Source organism: Capricornis sumatraensis, chromosome 3 (genome assembly GCF_032405125.1).
Source record: "Capricornis sumatraensis isolate serow.1 chromosome 3, serow.2, whole genome shotgun sequence".
Lineage (NCBI taxonomy): Eukaryota > Metazoa > Chordata > Mammalia > Artiodactyla > Bovidae > Capricornis > Capricornis sumatraensis.
This window is the reverse complement of record NC_091071.1, coordinates 160,703,830-160,724,945: the sequence shown is the minus strand read 5'-3', so window position 1 is coordinate 160,724,945 and position 21,116 is coordinate 160,703,830. Positions and strand designations below refer to the sequence as shown.

Genomic DNA, 21,116 nt, shown 5'->3' with positions numbered 1-21,116 from the left:
CTTGGAGGAAAGTTAATTTCCCTAAGATTTCCATTAAAGCCATCTGTTAGCTGAGGCTGAGTGAGATTGGCCTGAATCCGAGCGCTGCCTCTTTGAGGCTGTGAAAGCTGAGGCCAGTGATCTAAGTCTTTCTGAGCTCCAGTTTCCTTATCCATAATTTGGGAGTATAACAGTGCCCCTAGAACTATTATATGTATTATATTTAGCCATTTAAAATACATATGTGTTATATTTCTGGGCTTTCCAAGTGGCTCAGTGGTAAAGAATCTGCCTACCTATGCAGGAGCCACAGGAGACGCGTGTTAGATCCCTGGGTTGGAAAGATCCCCTGGAGGAGGAAACGGCAACCCAGTCCAGTATTCTTGCCATGAACAGAGGAGCCTGACAGGCTGCAGTCAATGGGGTCACAAAAGATTCGGACATGACAGCCAGCATGGTTATTTTTCCAGGGCAGGAGGAAGTAACCCAGAAAAGTGCTTAGCATGTGTTTATTAATTTTTTCTTTTGACTCATTAATAGAGCTCAGTGAACAATGAGTTACTCTTCCCCAAAGAGAAAGGGCTAGTCCAGATTTTGTTCTCACTGTCCTTGGGGCACGTCCTATGCCAGCTTCAGAGAAACTCTCTCAACAAGGCCCACGATATCCTGCATATCCTGCCTTCTCCCTTTGTACCCACTGGGCAACTGCAAGACACAGTTGTCTTGGTTACTTTCTCGCCAAAGCACGGTGACCAGCCCTCAGCTCCCAAATGCCCTCTTCCACTCTAGCACTGGCATTTGTACTCCACATTGAAAGCCATTCTGTTGAGGGCAGTTCACAATGCAACTCAAAAGCTTTTTCAGATTCATATTTCTTGAAGAAATATTCAAAATACTATTTAAAAAAAAAACAGAAAAAAAAGATAACTAATCCTTTAAGGCATTTTTGGAAATAAAGATTATTTTAGACTCATGTGAACCTGCTGTCTAAAAAGTAATGGTGCATGTAACTTCTCAAATTATGGCTTTTTATGTTTTTTTTTTCTTTTTGTCTCTGTTCCATTTATATCTGCTCTGATCTTTATGATTTCTTTCCTTCTACTAACTTTGGGTTTTGTGTTCTGCTTTCTCTAAAAAAATAGTACAAATGAACGTATTTATAAAACAGAAATAGAGTCACAGATGTAGAAGACAGACTCATGATTACCAGGTAGAAGTGGTCGGGGGGCGGGCTGGGAGATTGGGAGAGACGTATACACACTGCGCTGTGCTGTACGTAGTCGCTCAGGCGTGTCCAACTCTTTGCAACCCCATGAGCTGTAGCCAGCCAGGCTCCTCTGTCCTCGGGATTCTCCAGGGAAGAATACTGGAGTAGATTTCTGTGCCCTCCTCCAGAGGATCTTCCCAACCCGGGGATTGAACCTAGGTCCCCCGCATTGCAGTTGGGCTCTTTACCATCAGGGAGGCCCAAAAATGCTGGAGTGGGTGGCCTCTCCCTTCTTCAGGGGAACTTCCCAACTCAGGAATTGAACCAGGGTCTCCTGCATTGCAGGCCGATTCTTTACCAGCTGAGCCACCCGGGAAGCCCCATATACACACTACTGTATATAAAATAGATAACTAATAAGAACCTACTGGATAGCACAGGGAACTGTATTCAATACTTTGTAATGACCTACATGGGAAAAAATCTAAAAATGACTGGATACATATATATATATATATATAATTGATTCACTTTTCTGTATACCTAAGACTAACACAGCAATGTAAATCAACTGTACTCCAATAAAAAAAGTACTCAGAATTGCAAAAAACGGAATAAAAGCAGATGATCAAAAGTGAAAAAATAAATAATATTTTTACTTAAATGAAATAAATAAGTAGTATCATTTTCTCTTCACCAGGTTATGAAAATATAAATGTCTCAACCAGTATCTTGGAAAATAAAAAGCAAAAGGAAACCACTAAGGAGGAATGGAATTACAGCAAGGAAAAATTACTTTATACATTGGAAGACAAGTATGTTAGCAAATATCATACACCACCGGTTAAAACAGAAGGATCGCTGGGAAGAGTGGCAGAATGCACAAGTCTGCAGAGTGTAGATCCTTCAGCCGAGATATCAAAGTGGAAAGGTGAAGCTGTGGGGAATGAGCAGTCAACCACAAAGGATTATTATTCAGAAAAGTGTAAAAGTCAAGAGGAAAAACCACAGGCACTATGTATTCCAGGCAATGCTTATTTCTCAAGGATGGTTAAGAGGGACGGACCTTCTGCATGTGGGACTTTCTCTGAGCATGACAGCAATTTAGACCCAGGAGACCATGAAGGCCACACAAGCTCTCTTCTTCCCTTACAGGATGGAGAAGCCACCACAGGCGAGTATGCCACGAATTTAGCGGCATCTGTGCTGCAAGATGCATTTATTCGACTCTCTAAGTCTCAGCCTGCCCTCCCCCAGGAATCTGCAGTCAGTGTTTCTGTCGGAAGTCCTCTGCTCCCCAGTGGCTCTTCTACAGAAGATATCGTGGTACCTCAGTCATGGAACGAGCTCCCCAAAATCGTCATTGTCCAGAGTCCAGAAGGCAGTGATGCTGGCCCTGAGCCAGGCATCCCCTCATGGCCTGAGACAGAAGTCTCCAGTGAAACTTTAGGCGTCCCTTCTGGAGAGGACTCCAGCAGACACCCCCAGAGTGCTCTAGAAGTAGCATTAGCTTGTGCAGCCACTGTTATTGGAACCATTTCCAGTCCCCAAGCCACAGAAAGATTCAAAATGGAGCAAGAATCCCTGGTTTCACACCATCCACCGGGAGGTGATGAGCCAGTGCACACTCAGGCCTCTCAAGTACCCAAGGATCCCTCCCTCAGTGAATACTCGTTTCCGTCTGCTTTGTGCGGCATGACTCAGGTGGCCAGTGCTGTTGCTGTCTGTGGCCTGGGGGAAACGGGAGAGGTGAAGTGCCCAGTGGCTTCCGGTGGCTTCCTGTCTGCAGTGGAGGCCCCTGCAGCCATCCCCTCACTTTGTGGTTTGGTGACAGAGAAGAGCATGGAGCTGGGGAATGAAGCCATGGCAGAGGCCTTGCTCAAGGAGGTTGCCTTGGTATTAACAAGACCTAATGCCTACAGCAGCATCGGAGACCTCATGGAGTCAGTGAATAGGAGGATCGTAGAAGCTGCTTCAAAGCCTCAGACCTTGTGCTCAGAAAATGCCCTTGGGAATGAACTGGCACAGACCCTGTCTAATGTTATCCTGAAGCATTCCATTGATGAAATTCACCAGAAAAATAAAATAATAGAGCCCAGTGATGACAGGGACTCATCTGAAACCTTGGAATCCTTAATGGAAAGTGTAAATCAGCTGCTCTTCAATGTGATACGCTTCACGTTCAAGAAGATAAGCCACCTTGTACAGCTTGGGGGATGTCCCCCTGTCCTTTCTAAAGAGACCATCAAATGGAGGGAAACCGAACCAGACTTCCAGCCAACTGATCAAGCCATTTGTCCAGCATGGACAAAAGCCGCTGAATACTCCAGTTGCCATCCACTTAGCAACCTGCATATCAGCAGTCCTGTTATCAATGATCTCGTAGATGCTGGACATCTGAAGCAAGATAGCAAGGGTTCAGCACAGTTAGGTCTTTCCCAGATCCCCACACAGCAATCTGAATTATCCTGCAGTACCACCATGCCTGCTAAAACACCCCCAGAGGAAATATATCTGAAAGGATCGGTGGTGGAGGATATGAAAAACCCTCCTCCACCAACCAGTGATAATGAGAATGAATGCAGAGCCCCTCCAGAGGAAGAAATGACACAAACAGTTGGCAAGTACAGCACCAGTTCTCAGGACACTGAGGACAGCATCATTGCAAACGCTCAAGAAAAGTACAGCGGCGCCTTGCCTCTAAACAATGAAGTTCAAGTTTGCCCGTCTTTGTTGGGGGATGATTTGCTGCTCCCTGCTCAATCCACGCTACCAGAAAAAGACCCAGACATATACTGCATTGCAGACTTCGCAGAAGAATTAGCAGAGACGATCGTCTCCATGGCAACGGAAATCGCAGCGATTTGCCTTGACAACTCCAATGGAAAACAACCCTGGTTCTGTGCATGGAAAAGAGGGAATGAGTTTCTGGTTACCCCCAACATCTCCTGCCGATCCTTGAAGCGGAAGAAAGAGAGCCAGGCCAGCGGGGCCACTGTGAGGAAACACAAGCCCCCGCGACTCAGCGAGATCAAGAGGAAAACCGATGAGCACCCGGAACTGAAAGAGAAGCTGATGAACAGGGTGGTGGACGAGTCCATGAACCTCGAGGACATCCCAGACTCTGTCAGTATTTTTGCAAACGAAGTGGCAGCCAAGATCATGAACCTCACAGAGTTCTCTTTGGTGGACGGTGTCTGGCAAGCCCAGGGCTACCCCCGGAGTCGGTTACTGGGTGGGGACAGGTGGAACCGCCTGAAGGCCTCCAGCTGCGAGAGCATTCCAGAGGAGGACTCTAACACCCGGGCCTATGTGAACAGCCTGGGTTTAATGAGTACCCTGAGTCAGCCAGTTAGCCGGGCCAGCTCCGTCTCCAAGCAGTCGAGCTGCGAGAGCATCACCGATGAGTTTTCCAGGTTCATGGTGAACCAGATGGAAAATGAAGGAAGAGGCTTCGAGTTACTGCTGGATTACTACGCAGGCAAGAATGCCAGCAGCATCCTGAACTCAGCTGTGCAACAGGCCTGCCGGAAAAATGACCACCTGAGTGTGAAGCCAAGCTGTCCCTCGAAGCAGTCCAGCACCGAGAGCATCACCGAGGAGTTCTACAGGTACATGCTGAGGGACATTGAACGAGAGGGCAAAGACGGCCCCTCCTCCAGGCGAGGCAGCCAGGACTGGACCACTGGCTTGCTCTCGCCTTCTCTGCGGTCCCCCTTGTACTACAGACAGTCGTCTGTGCCCGACGGCAGATTCCCGGGCGCCAGGCTCACGGTGAACGTGCCCATCAAAGCCAACTCCTTAGACGGCTTTTCTCAACACAGCCAGCAAGACTTCCTCAGCGTCCAGCCAGTTGGCGGCGCTTCCTCCTCGGGTCTCTGCAAATCTGACTCTTGCCTGTATCGCAGAGGCGGGGCTGACCACATCACAAACATGTTAATTCACGAGACGTGGGCAAACTCAATCGAGGCTCTCATGCGGAAGAACAAAATTATAGTGGACGATGCCGGCGTGGCTGACGCTGAACCTGCTTCAGGGGGCCCCTCCTTGCAAGTGGAAAAGTGTGCAGGCAGGTTAGCTTCGGGCAGGGTGCAAAGTGGGACAGCTCTGCTTGTGCAGGAGTCCGTGGATTATCCGAGGAAAAACTCAATCACAGAAAGCAGCCATCTCCCAGGGTCGTCCTCAAACAAAGCTGCTCCTCTTACAAGTCACAGCAGTTTAGATTTTAAAAAGGAAACTCCCTCATGCCACCATGCGGTCCCTCTAAGCCACACCCGGCGATCACTTTGCTCAAGGGAAGTCCCTTTAATCCAGATCGAAACAGATCAGAGAGAAGAATGTGTGGGAGAACCTGAACACGTTATTTCCGAATGCAGCCCCCTAGAGGAAAAAGAAAGGTGTTTGGAAGAAGAAAAGGTCCCAGAGGCAGGGAAGGGTGAAGACGCTGCCCTGAGTGCCTGCCAGAACCCCAGGTGAGTGAGTGATCTCTTAGACGAACTAGGGTGCATGGGACTGCAGTTTGCACCTTAATCAGTATTTATTCTAAATCTTACGAACTTAATGGTGCAGGAACTGAATTCCTGAGGTAGTCATTGGCCTCCCTGAGTTAATAGACACTTTCCCATGTGGTGCTGGTGGTGAAGAACCCTCCTACCAATGCAGGAAACATAAGAAATATGGGTTCAGACCTGGGTTGGGAAGATCCCCTGGAGGAGGCATGGCAACCCGCTCCAGTATTCATGCTTGGAGAATCCTATGGACAGAAGAGCCTGGTGAGCTACAGTCCAGAGGGTGGCAAAGAGTCAGACACGAAGTGACTTAGCATGTATATGATAGAAAGGTGGAAGTAATTTTTTTTTTAATTTCTAAAACAAATTAGATTTCTGTGTATAATAAAAGAAATGAGATATCATTCTCCCCATTAAAATTAATCTCCTGTAGTAAGCTACTTTTTGAAACTAATTCATGGCAACTTTCAAGCAAAAAAGAAAACACATCAACTTGTTCACTTGAGAAAAAGCTAAATTTAAATAAGTTTTAATATTGGAATCTGACATTAAATATTTTGGTGTAATTTTCCCCCAGGTTCTCTTGAGTTTTTCTTTCTTGTCTTACTCTAAAGATCTTTGTAAGGACACCATGTCCCACAGTGCTGACTCTTTAGATTCATAGTATAATACAGGCTTCCATGCATGTGGTAAAGAATACCTGCCAATCCATGAGACATGGGTTGATCCCTGGGTGGGAAAGAAGAAGAAAATGGCAGCTCACTCCAGTTTTTGTGCCTGGAAAATTCCATGATCAGAGAAGCCTGGCAGGCTACAGACCATGGGGTTGCAAGAGAATCAGACACGACTTAGTGACTAAATTTCAACATAATCATGGTAGGATAAATGCAAAAAAAAAACACTGGAATGTTGTTTCAATAGTTCTTTTTCCAGAAAATCATAATGCAGGTGACAGTGATTTTGAATTTGAGAGAAGGTGATTATTTCTCTCAGGCACCTTCAAGAAATATCAGTTCCCTTAACAGCTCCCGTTTTCTGTAGCAAATTCATAGGATTCTTGAATATGAAACCATTGTAGCATTTAAAAATTTGATATATACTTAAAGTTTTTTTTTTTTAAGGTACAGAAGTAAACAAAGACAAAAATTAATCTACTGGCTTTGGGAAACATAAATTGAGAAATAGCTTGCATTATCTTTTCAGAGACATACATGTATCATTCAGAGAGCTTATAATTTTTAAGTGTTTAGCTGCAATTAACCAGTTGAACACAGGCTTCCTCAAATTTTGTCAGCTCTGGAAAATCCCTAGGACATTCACACCCCCACCAAGAATGAGAAATCCCCCAAATGGATCCATCTTCAGATACTCAAGCTCACCATCTTTATAAAGCATCTTTACAAGTTATGGGCAGTGGGTGCTCCAGTTGTACTTTCTTAGCTACTTAGTGCTAAAAATTTAGCTTTCCAGTTGGATTAAATCCTAGAAAAATGCAGAAGGACAAAAGCATTAAAACCTACAAGCAAAAGAACATAAACCAAATGAAGTACAGGCCAAACTGACTAAGAAGACAAGTTCTTACATATCTTTAATTCTCCAGACAATACTTGTCAAAATCTTCCAGAAGTACCATACCTTACCATAGTGTTCATCACCTCCGGGAAATATGATGCATGACAAGTTATCAACTGTGATTAAAGACTTGTTTTGGATTCCAGGTGTTTGACTTGAAAACTCCAGCTGAGATTCTTAGTAAAAGAGGATCACCTAGCTAGGGAGCATTCTTGAACCAGTAGTTCAACAAGGTTCATAGTTGTAGGCTCAGATCTAATAGTGGCAGTCACTGAAATTAGATACCATGCATTCTACAATTTTGAGTTAAATGTCACAAATGATGCTCAAAATAAGTACAACCTAGGAACATTCCAAAAGGTTGGGAAATAGGCATGAATAAAGCTTCCAACTGAATTAGTTTGTGTTCCCAGTAAATGACCCAAACACATATTATCTCATGATGTGGATTTCTGATTCAATTTTCCAAGAGTGAAAGAGAAAAAAACGTGGTAGAATCATCAGCCTTAGAAATTCGAGAGCTAAATCTTTTCTCAAAGCATCCAGACTAAGCATTTAATATATTTTTCTTTGTGGCACAATATAAAAGAATTATAGGAACTTCCCTTGTGGTCCGGGGGTTAGACTATAGGCTAAGTGCTTTCAGTGCAGGGGGCATGATAGCCCACCAGGCAAATCTGTCCCTAGGATTTTCCAGCAAAAATACTGGAATGGGTTGCCATTTCCTTCTCCAGTGGATCTTCCCAACCCAGGGATCAAACCTTGTCTCCTTCACTGGCAAATTCTTCACCACTCAGGCACCAGGAAAGACCTGACTCACCTGCTGTTGTTCAGTCACTCAGTCATGTCAGACTCTTTTCAACCCCATGGACTGCACCACTCCAGGTTCCCCTGTCCTTCCCCAGCTCCTGGAGCTTGCACAAACTCATGTCAATTGAGTTGGTGATGCAATCAAACCACCTCGTTCTCTGTCATCCTCTTCTCTTCCTGCCTTCAATCTTTCCCAGCATCAGGGACTTTTCTAATGAGTTGGCTCTTTGCATCAGGTGGCCAAAGTACTGGAGTTTCAGCTTGCAGCATCAGTCCTTCCAATGAATATTCAGGACTGATTTCCTTTAGGATGAACTGGTTTGATTTTCTTGCAGTCCAAGGGACTCTCAAGAATCTTCAACACCACAGCTCAAAAGCATCAATTCTTTGGCATTCACCTTTCTTTATGGTCCAACTCTCACATCCACACATGACTACTGGAAAAACCACAGCTTTTATACAGACCTTTCTTGGCAATGTCTCTGCTTTTTAATACACTGTCTAGGTTTGTTTGTCATAGCTTTTCTTCCAAGAAGCAAGTGTCTTTTAATTTCATGGCTGCAGTCACCAATTTGCAGTGGTTTTGGAGCCCAAGAAAATAAAGTCTATCACTGTTTCCATTGTTTCCCCATCTTTTTTCCCAGGAACTGAGGGGACTGGATGAGGTAATCTTTGTTTCTTGAATGTTGAGTTTTGAGCCAGCTTTTTCACTCTCCTCTTTCACTTTCATCAAAAGGCTCTTTAGTTCTTCTTCACTTTCTGCCTTAAGGGTGGTATCATCTGCATATCTGAGGTTATTGATATTTCTCCCAGCAATCTTAATTCCAGCCTGTGCTCCATCCAGCCTGGCATTTCTCATGATGTTCTCTGCATAAAATTTAAATAAGCAGGGTGACAATATATAGGCCTGAGTCTGTTGTTCCATGTCCGGTTCTAACTGTTGCTTCTTAACTTGCATACAGGTTTCTCAGGAGGCAGGTAAGGTGGCCTGGTATTCCCATCTCTAAGAACTTTCCACAGTTTGTTGTGATCCACACAGTCAAAGACTTTGGCATAGTCAATGAAGCAGAAGTAGATGTTTTTCTGGAATTCTCTGCTTTTTCTATGATCCAACAGATTTTGGCAATTTTATCTCTGGTTTCTCTGCCTTTTCTAAATTCAGCTTGAACATCTAGAAGTTCATGGTTCATGTACTGTTAAAGCCTAACTTGGAGAATTTTGAGCATTACTTTGCTAGCATATGAGATGAGTGCAATTGTGCAGTAGTTTGAACATTCTTTGGCATTGACTTTCTTTGGGATTGGAATGAAAACTGATCTTTTCCAGTTCTGTGGCCTGGATTTTTCAAATTTTCTGGCATATTGAGTGCAGCACTTTCACAGCATCATCTTCTAGGATTTGAAATAGCTCAGCTGGAATTCCATCACCTCCACTAGCTATGTTCATAGTGATGCTTCCGAAGGCCCCCTTGCCTTCTCACTCCAGGATGTCTGGCTCTAGGTGACTGATCACACCATCATGGTTATCTGGGTCGTGAAGATCTTTTTTTGTATAATTCTATGTATTCTTGCCACCTCTTCTTAATATCTTCTGCTTCTGTTAGGTCCATACCATTTCTATCCTTTATTGTGCCCATCTTTGCATGAAATATTCCCTTGGTATCTCTGATTTTCTTGAAGAGATCTCTAGTCTTTCCCATTCTATTGTTTTCCTCTATTTCTTTGCGTTGATCACTTAGGAATTCTCTCTCATCTCTCTTTGCCGTTCTTTGGAACTCTGCATTCAGATGGGTATATCTTTCCTTTTCTCCTTTGCCTTTGCTTCTCTTCTTTTCTCACCTATTTATAAGTCCTCCTCAGACAACCATTTTTCCTTTTTGCATTTCTCTTTCTTGGGGATAGTTTTGATCATTGCCTCCTGTACAATGTTACGAACCTCCATCCGTCATTCTTCAGGCACTCTGTAGGGGGTAATAATAGTAAAAACTGCATCATCAGAAGATTCTCAAGTTTTACAGAAAGAAAAGTAGACAGGCTCTTAACTCAGCACCTAGTCTATTACAAACACTCAATAAGTGTTTACTCTATAGTTGTTGTTTGGGCTTAAGGTACATGGTTGCTTTTATTCCAGAAGATCTTTTTCCCAAGAGAAACCTGTTATGAACAGTGTGAGAATTTTATTAAAACTAGAGAATTCTCAGGATTTGCAAGCGGGAAATTAGTCATACTTAGATCACATTTTCTAAGTTCAGGGTTGTTATCAGGGGATTTAACATGTCAAAATAACTAAATATGGAGCTCAGTTCCCTATGAAAGGCTTCCTACCCACTTATACACAAGAGGGAGGGAAATGGCATAGGCACACGTTAGATTGTTTGGAAGTGGGGAGGTGTCATGTCCTGAAGATATTTTTTAGGTTATTCTCTGAGGGACATTTTCATAATTCTTACTAAAAGCTTCATAAAAGCTCAACATAATGAAATAAAAATCACATTCTTACTTTTTTGTTATGTAAAACCAGAATTCATCATGGCCATCAGACCCAAATAGAAATACTGTAGCTCAGACAGTAAGGAATCTGCCTGCCATGCAGGAGGAGACCCAGGTTCTTTCCCTAGATTGGGAAGATCCTCTGGAGAAGGGAATGGCAATCCACTCCAGCATTCTTGCCTGGAGAATTCCATGGACAGAGGAGCCTGATGGGCCACAGTCCATGGGGTTGCAAAAAGTCGGACACGACTGAGCAACTAACACTACTACTGCTACTATTGTATTTCAGGCCATCACATTTGTCCACGTACAGAATTATATCAATTTTAAACAGCTTAAGTGATTTAGGATAGCTCAGTTCTTGATTTCTGGGAAAATATTATCCTATTGGTGAACAGCAATGTGTTCTTAACTCAACAACCTTCTTTGAGATTATTGAAAAGCAATTATCTCACTTTTTGATAATTGGAGACCAAGGTATAAACACCAAACTGAAAATTTTGATCATTCACATGTTGCACTCACCTTATATAATTTTTTAGAAATATATTGTATATTCATTTATGTTTGCTTCAAGAAAAAAACATTTTCACCCAACAAATATTTGCATGCTCATCTGTGATACACATTGCCGCTGGAGCTGCAAAAACAAGAGAACATAAAGATTTAGTGCCTGCACCCATGGCTCTTGGGCTTCCCTGGTGACTCAAACAGTAAATCACCTTCCTGAAATGGAGGAGACCTGGGTTCAATCCCTGGGTCGGGAAGATCCCCTGGAGAAAGAAATGGATACCCACTCCGGTATTCTTGTCTGGGAAATCCCATGGACAGAGGAGCTTGGAGGGTTACCTTGAACACCAGTAGGAGATATAGACAGTGTGCATGGAAAAACCCTTTTGAAAAAGATTACTGTAGAGTGTGATGAGAGGAAAATAAGAAGAGTAATGTGATAGAAAATAACCAGGAGGGGGGAGTGGCTTCTTAAGACAGAATGTTGGCATTTGAGACAAAATGTGAAAAAAGAGAAGAATGATACCAGTGATATGAAGAATTGAATTGAACTGAATCTTTAACATCATTGTGTTCTAGATAGACAAAAATTGTCCCAGGATGAATCACCTAGAAATCCTAGATTGAGTATAATAAACATCCTTTTAAATCTAGGGCTGAACTTAATAATCATAATCATATGACAATCTCAGAGGCAGAAAATGGAAGGATCTGAAACAAAAATGACAATCTCTGCTTCTTGTTAGAGTGTTTTGACCATTAAAAAATTAATGCACTTATCAGCATGCCTGAGTTTCAATTATCATCTTGAAAATTATCTACTATTTGTGGTGTTCTTTGTTTCTGTGTATCCAAGTTCCAATCAGTATTATTTTCCTTCCGCCTAAGGACTTCCACTGCACTTCTTACTGTGCAAAATTCCTAGTGACATTTTGTTAAATTAAAATTGCTATTTATTGATAACCTTATTTTTTCATTTTTTAAAAATAGGCTTAATTTTTAAGAGCAATTTTAGATTCACAGTAAAGTAGATAGAACAGAGAATTTTCCATGTCCGCTGCCCCCACATAAGCATAGCCTCCCCCACTATCACCATCATATACCAGTGGTTCACTTGTTGCAGCTAATAAGCTGACATAATACATCATTTTCACCCAGACTCCATCACCTACATTAGGATTATTTTTACTGTCTACCTATGGCAAGTGATTCCTGCTTTCCATTTATAGTGATGACTCAAATTTTCTTTCTAAAATAAACATATTTTGGTTATATAAACTAATTTTAAAATTTTTATTATTATTATAAAGGGTAATGCAAATATGGCAAAAATTATGACAATGGTTTGCTAGCAAATGAAGTTGGAAGAACTCTGAACTAGGTGGTCTCTGAGGTCCCTGCCAACTCAGAAATTCTACAGTTCAATTTGATGTCAGATCAAGTATGGTCCTTTAAAGTACTGTGTGTGAACTGTAAGATCAGAAGTAGGGAAAAAAGCCAACACATACATCTGCAAAACATATATGTGCATTATTCATAAATAAATGAGCAAAGCTATAAATTTCTCTCAAAAGAAAATAAACACTACTATTTTAGATAATCATTATTCATTCTGAATTCCTGGTTATGTAACATGGGATATGAAGTTTACTGTAAATAGAGTGTGAAATTGAGATAAAATAAAATATTCTGACAGCTTCATTTTTTAACCTGAATGTTTAATGTCAATCACTGAGATTTAACTTCTGCTTTAGTAAGAAATGTCCTGGAATGAATTTTGCTAATAATATAAGGTCCTAACTCAGTAAGGAATTGGTCTAGGAAATTATTTTTTAACCAAATGAACAATTGGCTTAAGATCTCTCTCCTTTGTGCTCAACACTTGGCTCATTTCCACTTGGGGGAACATGTATATTATTTCCATTTGTCATCAATGGACTTCTCTTTCATTTGAATTTAGTTAAATTCAGTAAATGTCTCTTTGGCTGCATCTATTCCTCCCCCACCCCTTTTCCTTGCTCAATTTAGAAAATCTCAACATTTTTGAAAGAAAGATCAAGTTTATATGGTCTCTTTGCACCAAATGTTAGCAGCAGATTGCACTAGAAGCAGCCACACTCCAACACCGCACTTGTCCGGATGCTGTGAGGAATCTGAGATCTTGTGTGAAATTACCAAGGTGACACGTTCACATTTCAGAGGTGGTATTTAATCACACCCCCAAAATTAAGCATTTGAAATTCTGTGAAGTGAAATGAAGTGAAAGTCGCTCCATCATGTCTGACTCTTTGCGGCCCCATGGACTATAGAGTCCATGGAATTCTCCAGGCCAGAATACTGGAGTGGGTAGCCTTTCCCTTCTCCAAGGGATCTTTCCAACACAGAGATCGAACCCGGGTCTCCCACATTGCAGGCAGATTCTTTACCCGCTGAGCCACAAGGGAAGCCCAAGAATACTGGAGTGGGTAGCCTATCCCTTCTCCAGCAGATCTTCCTGACCCAGGAATCAAACCAGGGTCTCCTGCATTACAGGCAGATTCTTTACCAACTGAGTTTGTTTTTTTTTTAATACAATCATTTTTGGAAAAAGAATAACAGTACTCATTCTAAGATTGAGGAAAATTATGTAGACTTTTAGGGCTTGTACCCACTACCAATCAAGAAAGGGAATGCAGATGGTCATATGCTCATGGTCGACTGACAGTTGCTCTGTTGTGCATGTCTTCCGATAATTCGGTCTGTTATAATCAGTATAGAATATTCATGAACCTTTAATGGGCTTCTAGCTGGCTAAGTTTACTTGGGGAAGCCCCTGTAGTTAGTGTGTATCCACTGTGTGCTCTCCTGGGCAAGTCTAGGTTTAGAGATCAGATTGCAACCTTTTCCCATAGGCCACCCTTGCTACTCATGCCTAACTTCCTACCTAACACAAGAATTTTGAATGAAATTGATCAAGTATCTTAAATTGTATTTCCCAGGAACAGACCTTGAAGAGGGCAGCAGACAGAGAATTTTTGGAGTGCTCTCCAGAGAAAAGTCGATGGCTATGTGTAAGGAGCAGGGAAAGACGAGATTAGACAGAGGGAGATGGTCCCCTCCCAAATGTGTTTGCAACCGAGAGCAGTCTACAGGAAACCCTGAAGCTGAGATAGTCTGTCAGGCTTAGTGCAAAGGGAACCAATGCGTAGGTTTCTGTAGCTCTTCATCATCGCATCCTTGGGATACTCACTGGGAAAGGGTATAACCTTGCCAAGACAATTGCAGACCTGAGGACAGTCCTCACTGGAAGCCCTCAATACTCTCTACAGCCAGTGCACGACGGCCAAGGGAAGCATTTCAGTGTCCGCTCACTGAGTTACCTTATTCTTCATCGTCGACTGAGAAATACACTCTTGCTTTTTGTTTACAGTCATTAAAGCCCTTCTCTTCCATGCTGTTAGTTTTCGATGAGCCTATGGAGAAATTTTTGCATGAGTCTCTCCCCATTTCTGTACATTTGGCTCTCTGAGCAAAGAGCCCTGGCACCTGGATTGATGGTTGATCAGTTACGAACCCTCAAGTTAAGAGAATTCTAGAGAGATACAGAGCTTCATTTTCCTAGAGCTAGTTGTTTACGTTCCAGGATGGTGACACCAACTCCTCTCCGCAGAGATTTCAATTTATTTATAATCTAGAGCAAAGTTCTCTCTCTTCTGTCTCTCTCCCCTCTCTCCCTGAAGAAAAGGAGGCAGATGTGTCCTAGCATCTTAATTTTGAGCCTCCTCTCCTGTGGTGCAAACCTCCCTACATCTGCAGTGTGTATTAGGAAATTGGGGCAGGCTGAGGAAATGGATGCAAAGAAATGGTCTGATCCCTAATCGAGAGCACCTGTGTATGTGTGTATATAACTGCCAGGCAAACAAATGGAAAGTCAAGCTTGTCAAGAACCCTCTTTCACCAAGTGTTAGCAGCAGTTGTTTTTTAGTCAGTGCGTTGTGCCCAACTCTTCTGCCTAGAGTGTGATAGAAACTGCTGTATCTCCATACTGTAGTTATCCAGATCGTTCCACTTGGGACTTTACAGGTAGGGCTACCTAAATTGAGAGTATGCATCTAATTATGAACTAGGAAGTTTTAACAATAGCATATTCATTCATGGCTTCCCTGGTCGCTCAGACAGTAAAGAACCTGCAATGCAGGAGACTGTGTTCAGTTCCTGGGTTGGGAAGATCCGCTGGAGGAGGGTATGACAGCCCACTCTAGTATTCTTTCCTGAGAACTCCCATGGACAGAGGAGCCTGGCAGGCTACAGTCCATGGGATATACACTAGGGGCAGTGAAGTTCCCTGGAAAAGTTCAGTCTTATGCCTACACTCTTAGTAATGTCTTACCATCTACAGCGAAACCCTTGATGTCAGAGATGTGCTGGAGGCTGAAGTCTCAAAAGAAGGCAGAGCCCTGGATGAGTTCTCCAGTCCTCCCGGCAGCAGTGGGGAGAGCATGGACAGTTGGTCCCAGCTCGCCAACGAGGAGGACAACCCAGACGACACAAGCAGCTTCCTGCAGCTCAGTGAGCGATCCATGAGGTACCTGCTCTTTAATTGACTTCCCAGGGAAATAAGTCTCAGCGCAGATTCCAGAAATGCATTTTAAGTCATTCTCTTCAAAGGATCCCTAATAAGAGCAAAAAGGAAAGCTCCTGCTAGGACCAAGTGCCTGCCTGTCATGATTTGTGCTGAGAGCTCTTAATATCCAGTTACGGTTTCAATTAGCTCGACCAAGGTTGAGAGTCATCCGTGTTCCCTTCTCTGCTAGTGCATTCAATTATGTGACAACTGTGAGGTTGGTTTGTTTGTTTTAATGAATTGCTATTACAGCAGTGTGTTTGATGTTTGATACTTTCTTTCTGGTTCATTTGTATTTCAGATGCAAGACAGGCTGGGTTTACATGAAGCAAGTTTTTCACACTGTGTTGTGTTTTTTGGACTGACTGTTCCTCCCTTTCTCTGCCCTGCCCTCTGTATTGTTGCTCTAGAAAGCTAGACAGGACCTTAGAGAGATTAGATTTAGGAGAACCTAAGCCACTCAGGAGACATAAACTAAAAACTAGTCCTCAGTGAGGTGAAAATGAAAACATCTTCACGTTTCTATCCCAAAGCTTGTTTGATACCAGGCCAGCAAGTCTAAAGACTTTCCAGAAAGATCAATTGGAAAGTGGCTTCAGTTGCATCTGAGTGTATGCCTCCTGGAAAGGTTTTTCTTTTTTTCCTGCAGTTCAGTCTGTTTAGACTTAGAAAATGTCACAGTGTTAAATGATTTAACGAAAATTTCAAACACTGGTGGAAATGTTGCAGTTTAACGATAAAAAGCAAAGAGAATTTGAATCTTTGGGTTTACCATAAGTTTATACAGTTAATTACCTCCAGCATAATGTTTGAGTCATCAAATTTCCATCAGTGAATACATTCAGTACCCCCACGTGAAACCCAAGACAAGAATTTGAAATGAGGGGGTTCAGTTGTTTATTCATAGAACTCCAGAGGGAAGACCATTCCATTACACAACACTCCAGCACACATCCTTAGAAAACCTTACTTGCAAGAGAAGTCATTGGAAATTAGAGAAGGTATGAGAACACATGGTGAGTTTGGTGAAACTGGATACATTCCATTGTGCGAGTACAGACAACCTAAAAATGGGCTCAACTCTTCTGTGTTTCAGTAAATAGATTCTAGGCTAGTAACTAGACCATATGTTGATTGTGCAACCCACAAAAAATGATATGATATATAATTCCTCCTGCTCTACACAGGAAGTATCAGATGTGGCTCCTTCTCAAAGATTTTAAGATAAAGGAGCTATAAAACTTTGGCATTACCCAACTTTGTACTTAACAAATTCTGTAGCCCCTTAGGAAAAACAAAAAAATGAGACAAGTGCATATCCTATGGAATATGCCTCAGAAAAATCCCCTGAATGGCAAAGGGAAAACCCTATTGGTTTCTGTCAAAAGCCAAGAAGCAGGAAGATCTCCCCCAAGCTAGCATTCTCAGAAGTATCTTAGTGTCTGGAGGTATACCCAAGAAGCCTGTTGCTGATGGATAAACATCCTCACTGTTACTAGAATGGGGAAGAAAGGGACTATGCTGATTGTCACCCACCAGGTGTGATCCACCAAGTCTGAGCCCACTGCAGAAATTACAAAATACTGATGATGAGGATGATGGTGGTGAGTCAAAAGTCTTTTATTGTGTTTTCCCCTGATTTGGTCAGAAATAGACATCAATTTAGGGGTCCTAGACACAAAGCAGTGATCTCCTGGGGATCAAAGGAAGGACCTCTTAGAATGGTGGAACATCAGTGTCGGCAGTGTGGCCAGGAGGCGGAGACTGGCATTAATATGTAAACTTTTGCTTTGTCAGCAATGGCAACAGTAGTGCCACTAGCAGTCTTGGCATTATGGACCTGGACATTTATCAGGAAAGCATGCCATCTTCTCCCATGATTAAGTAAGTAGCCGCTGAGATGCAGTGATTGTGAGCCTGCTACTCTGATTCCATCTGGCAATCCATTTTGATCATTCAGGTTGTGCCCGACCACCGGCTTCATCATGTCTGTCCTACCAAGATTCTCGGAGACGTGTGGTTTCATGTCACTGGAGTAAGAACTCAGGCGTGCCGTAGCCTCACCCTACCATCAACTGCTTTCTATATTTCAAGTCTATCCCTTATACTATAATCATTTTGGGTAAAGCTTATCCATATATTCAGATATATATGTCATTTTACCTAGATGGATACAGAGAACCAAAAATCCATTTAAATTGTACCATACCAACCAACAAAGACTATTGTTCAATAGACTATAGTGTGAGAGGCTTTTCCTTTTCTTGTAGAAACCTTGGATTATTGCCATTAATGAGTCTAATACCAAATGGCACTATGATGGAGATAACATCATCTGCTCCCCACATTATGAGGCCCTTCTAAAGTACCAAGGGAAAAAAGAACGATAAGTAAGGCATGAAATATGGTATATAAAGGGAGAGAAACATAAGGTCAGGACTTCATCTAGAATTTGTGATTGTTCTGGAAAATTAAATGAACCGAAAGCTATTTTTGACCACTATGACATTATTTGGAGATTTCTGAAATTTCAGAAAAATAAAAATGAGATATAGGGCTAAAGCTTCTCCCTGTTCTATTTTTTATTATTATTATCCATAGCGAAAGCACTTTTATTTCACTGTTTAATCAGTATCCTGCCTGCGGGAATATTCCTCAGTGATTGTAAGCTGCAGTGCCTCCTTTCCTGTGCCACACAGCCATAACTCGCAGGTAGAGATGAACATAAACATTATCTGGGGTCTGTTTTGTTTTTGAAAGGAGACAAAACAAACAAAATTACTCTGGGGTAAATTTATTTTTCTCCTTCAGACATTTGTTTAGCTGTCCATCTTTCTCCCCAGTGTGAGTCTAGGACCCCACAGAAAACAGAAAGAGCAAACCAGACCATCTTTACTACCCCTGTTAGCATCCTGCAGCTTCATAACAGCAGAAACTGTATCTAGTAGCTCATTTCACTTATGTTCCTTGGATAGAGATCTACCGAAAAATATAGACCCTTTGGGAAATTGGCCATTCTTCCACAAACAAAAAGGTGTTCATGAAAGAACAGTTGTACTTTTCTCTGGACGTTAGGAATTCAATGGAATTTACTAGCCAGATTTTAGCAGTAACAGAATATAAGGAAGAATCCTCCCGCATAAAGAGACACATTTTTAAGAGCACCTGCTGTTTAATTTCTAGACAGGACAAAAATACGGGACAATGATGAGTTTCCCAAGATGGCCACTTGCTTTCAGCTGTTGGAACATATACTCTAATTTTAAAATCATGTACTAAATCTTCCCGCTATTTGCAAGGCTCCCTAATAAGTACTGACTATAATGAAAATACCTCAGATATTCAACACGCCTATATTAATGAGATCCTTACTTCGGTTTTCAGAGTTGGACACGACTGAGCGACTGAACTGAACTCACTTCGGTTATGAGTCTCTAGTTCTAGACAACCCTCAGCCTGCTAACAATTCCCAATAAAAAGAAAAAGAAAATTTTCAACTAATTGAGATATTTTGTCATACAACTTAAGATCTAAAGTTTGTGATTGTGTTTTTTCTCATTTCAGATCAAAGAACCAGATATATGTAGAAAAATATTTTCTCAGACTAAAATGCAAATTTATGTTGCTATCATGCTATAGAAAAATAATCAATCTTGAGATGGAAATACAAGGTCCTTTAAATGACAAATAAAATGCAGAAGGATAAATCCTCCAATCGTATCTAGTTACCTACTAAATATTGTCTTGACTATTCAAACCTGTGAGGGTTTGTAGAAGGGAGGTTGAGAAGAATTGAAAATTGCATCTCTCAGAGTCTCCCACACCTATCATCTAAACTAAAACCGTGCAGTTTATCTGGCCCTCTTTTTAGGGGTGAGAATATCTATTTCAGACCCAGTAGTCCGACGTAACAGCCATGTTAGTACTTCTCTAGTATTCGTTTATTCCACAAAAACCATAAATATATTTCAAGAGCTTTTATATCAATAAGACCCATCACTTCATCTTCCATTTACAGCTTGTTCTTCCTAAACATTACCAACCATATACTGTTGTTTTCTCCCAAAGTGAATTGGTAGAAGAAAAGGAGATTCTTAAAGGACAGGCAGAAACCATGGAGGGTAAGCCACTTTCCCGTAATTTTGAGACACAATTTGCCTGTGATCTTCCTATGGAAAATGTAGTAAGGTGGTTATGTCTGTGTTCAGAACATGCCTCTGGAACGCCAGTGAGAACAGCCAGCCGCCAGGGGAGCCTGCTGGTGATCAACTTTGACCTGGAGCCAGAGTGTCCTGACACTGAGCTGCGAGCCACTCTGCAGTGGATAGCTGCGTCTGAACTCGGTATCCCCACCATCTACTTCAAGAAATCTCAAGAAAACAGAATCGAAAAGGTAGCTTGACCCCTGTTTGGATGTCATAAGGCTTTGTGTTTTTATCCCTGCTTGAAACTGAGTAAATGTCCAGCTGGCCCATGTGAATGGTTTTGTTCTTGACTTTTCACCTTAGAATTTTGATTAGAACTTTGAGGCCTTCCACCTACATAAATGTAATCATGACAACTCTTTGACTGGCAGTTTGTTTCCACTAGTTGGGGATGATGAGAAAGTAAACTGAGGAGACGGAATATTTTCAAAGAGTCTGTTATCTTTAGGTGTGTTTCCTTGCTCTTGAACTGACCTCTTCCTATATTCATTTAAATTAAAAGTAGAGAAGCAAAGATTTGATAGATACTAGACCAAAGTGAGGTCACACTGATAATTAAAACAAACTGTCATGGTGTCAAAGAGAAGGCATTTTTCATTCCTTGTGGAACAGATTTGCATTGGATGGATTTTCTCATTATTATTCTCCACCTACTAAATATATAAAGCTAAGGAATAGATCTTTGGCCAACATCAAAATTAACAGCAACTGTCACTCTAATTCCTATTCTCTAAGACCAATCACTTACTGTTATAGAATATCAGTTATTAAGGTTAAAACAAGAATTCAACTACCAACGACTTCCCAGGTGGCTCAGTAGGAAAGAACCTGCCTACCTCAGTAGTAACTCTCAGTAGTAAAGAATGCAGGAGATGCGAGAGACACGGATTTCATCCTTGGGTCAGGAAGGTCGCCTGGAGAAGGGAATGGAAACCCAGTCCAGAATTCTTGCCTGGACAGAGAAGCCTAGCAGGCTATGGTCCAGGGGGTCCAGGGGGGGCACAGAGAACTGGATATGACTGAACTATTAATCACACACACCAATGTTTTCAAGTTCAATTTCCATAATTTAAAAGTATACTTTTAAAATAATTAAAAATAATGTTGCTCTATTGGTTTTCTATTCTGTGTTACAAATTTACTAACTTAAAACAGCAACACCCAGGTCTGTTGTTAGAAGTTTGGGTGAATTCCATTCTCTCTACTGAGGGACTTACAAGGCAGAAATCAACT

General features: G+C 41.9%; 1 protein-coding gene across 1 annotated transcript in view; it reads left to right on the top strand.

Annotated features, from left to right (window-relative positions):
• The window catches only part of SPHKAP (SPHK1 interactor, AKAP domain containing), a 195,990-nt gene that overhangs the window by 163,991 nt on the left and 10,883 nt on the right, over window positions 1-21,116 (top strand). The window contains exons 7-11 of the mRNA XM_068968496.1: window positions 1,887-5,658; window positions 15,454-15,639; window positions 17,476-17,562; window positions 19,747-19,799; window positions 19,887-20,071. Coding sequence (XP_068824597.1) covers window positions 1,887-5,658; window positions 15,454-15,639; window positions 17,476-17,562; window positions 19,747-19,799; window positions 19,887-20,071 — 4,283 coding nt within the window. The remainder of the gene's footprint in view (window positions 1-1,886; window positions 5,659-15,453; window positions 15,640-17,475; window positions 17,563-19,746; window positions 19,800-19,886; window positions 20,072-21,116) is intronic.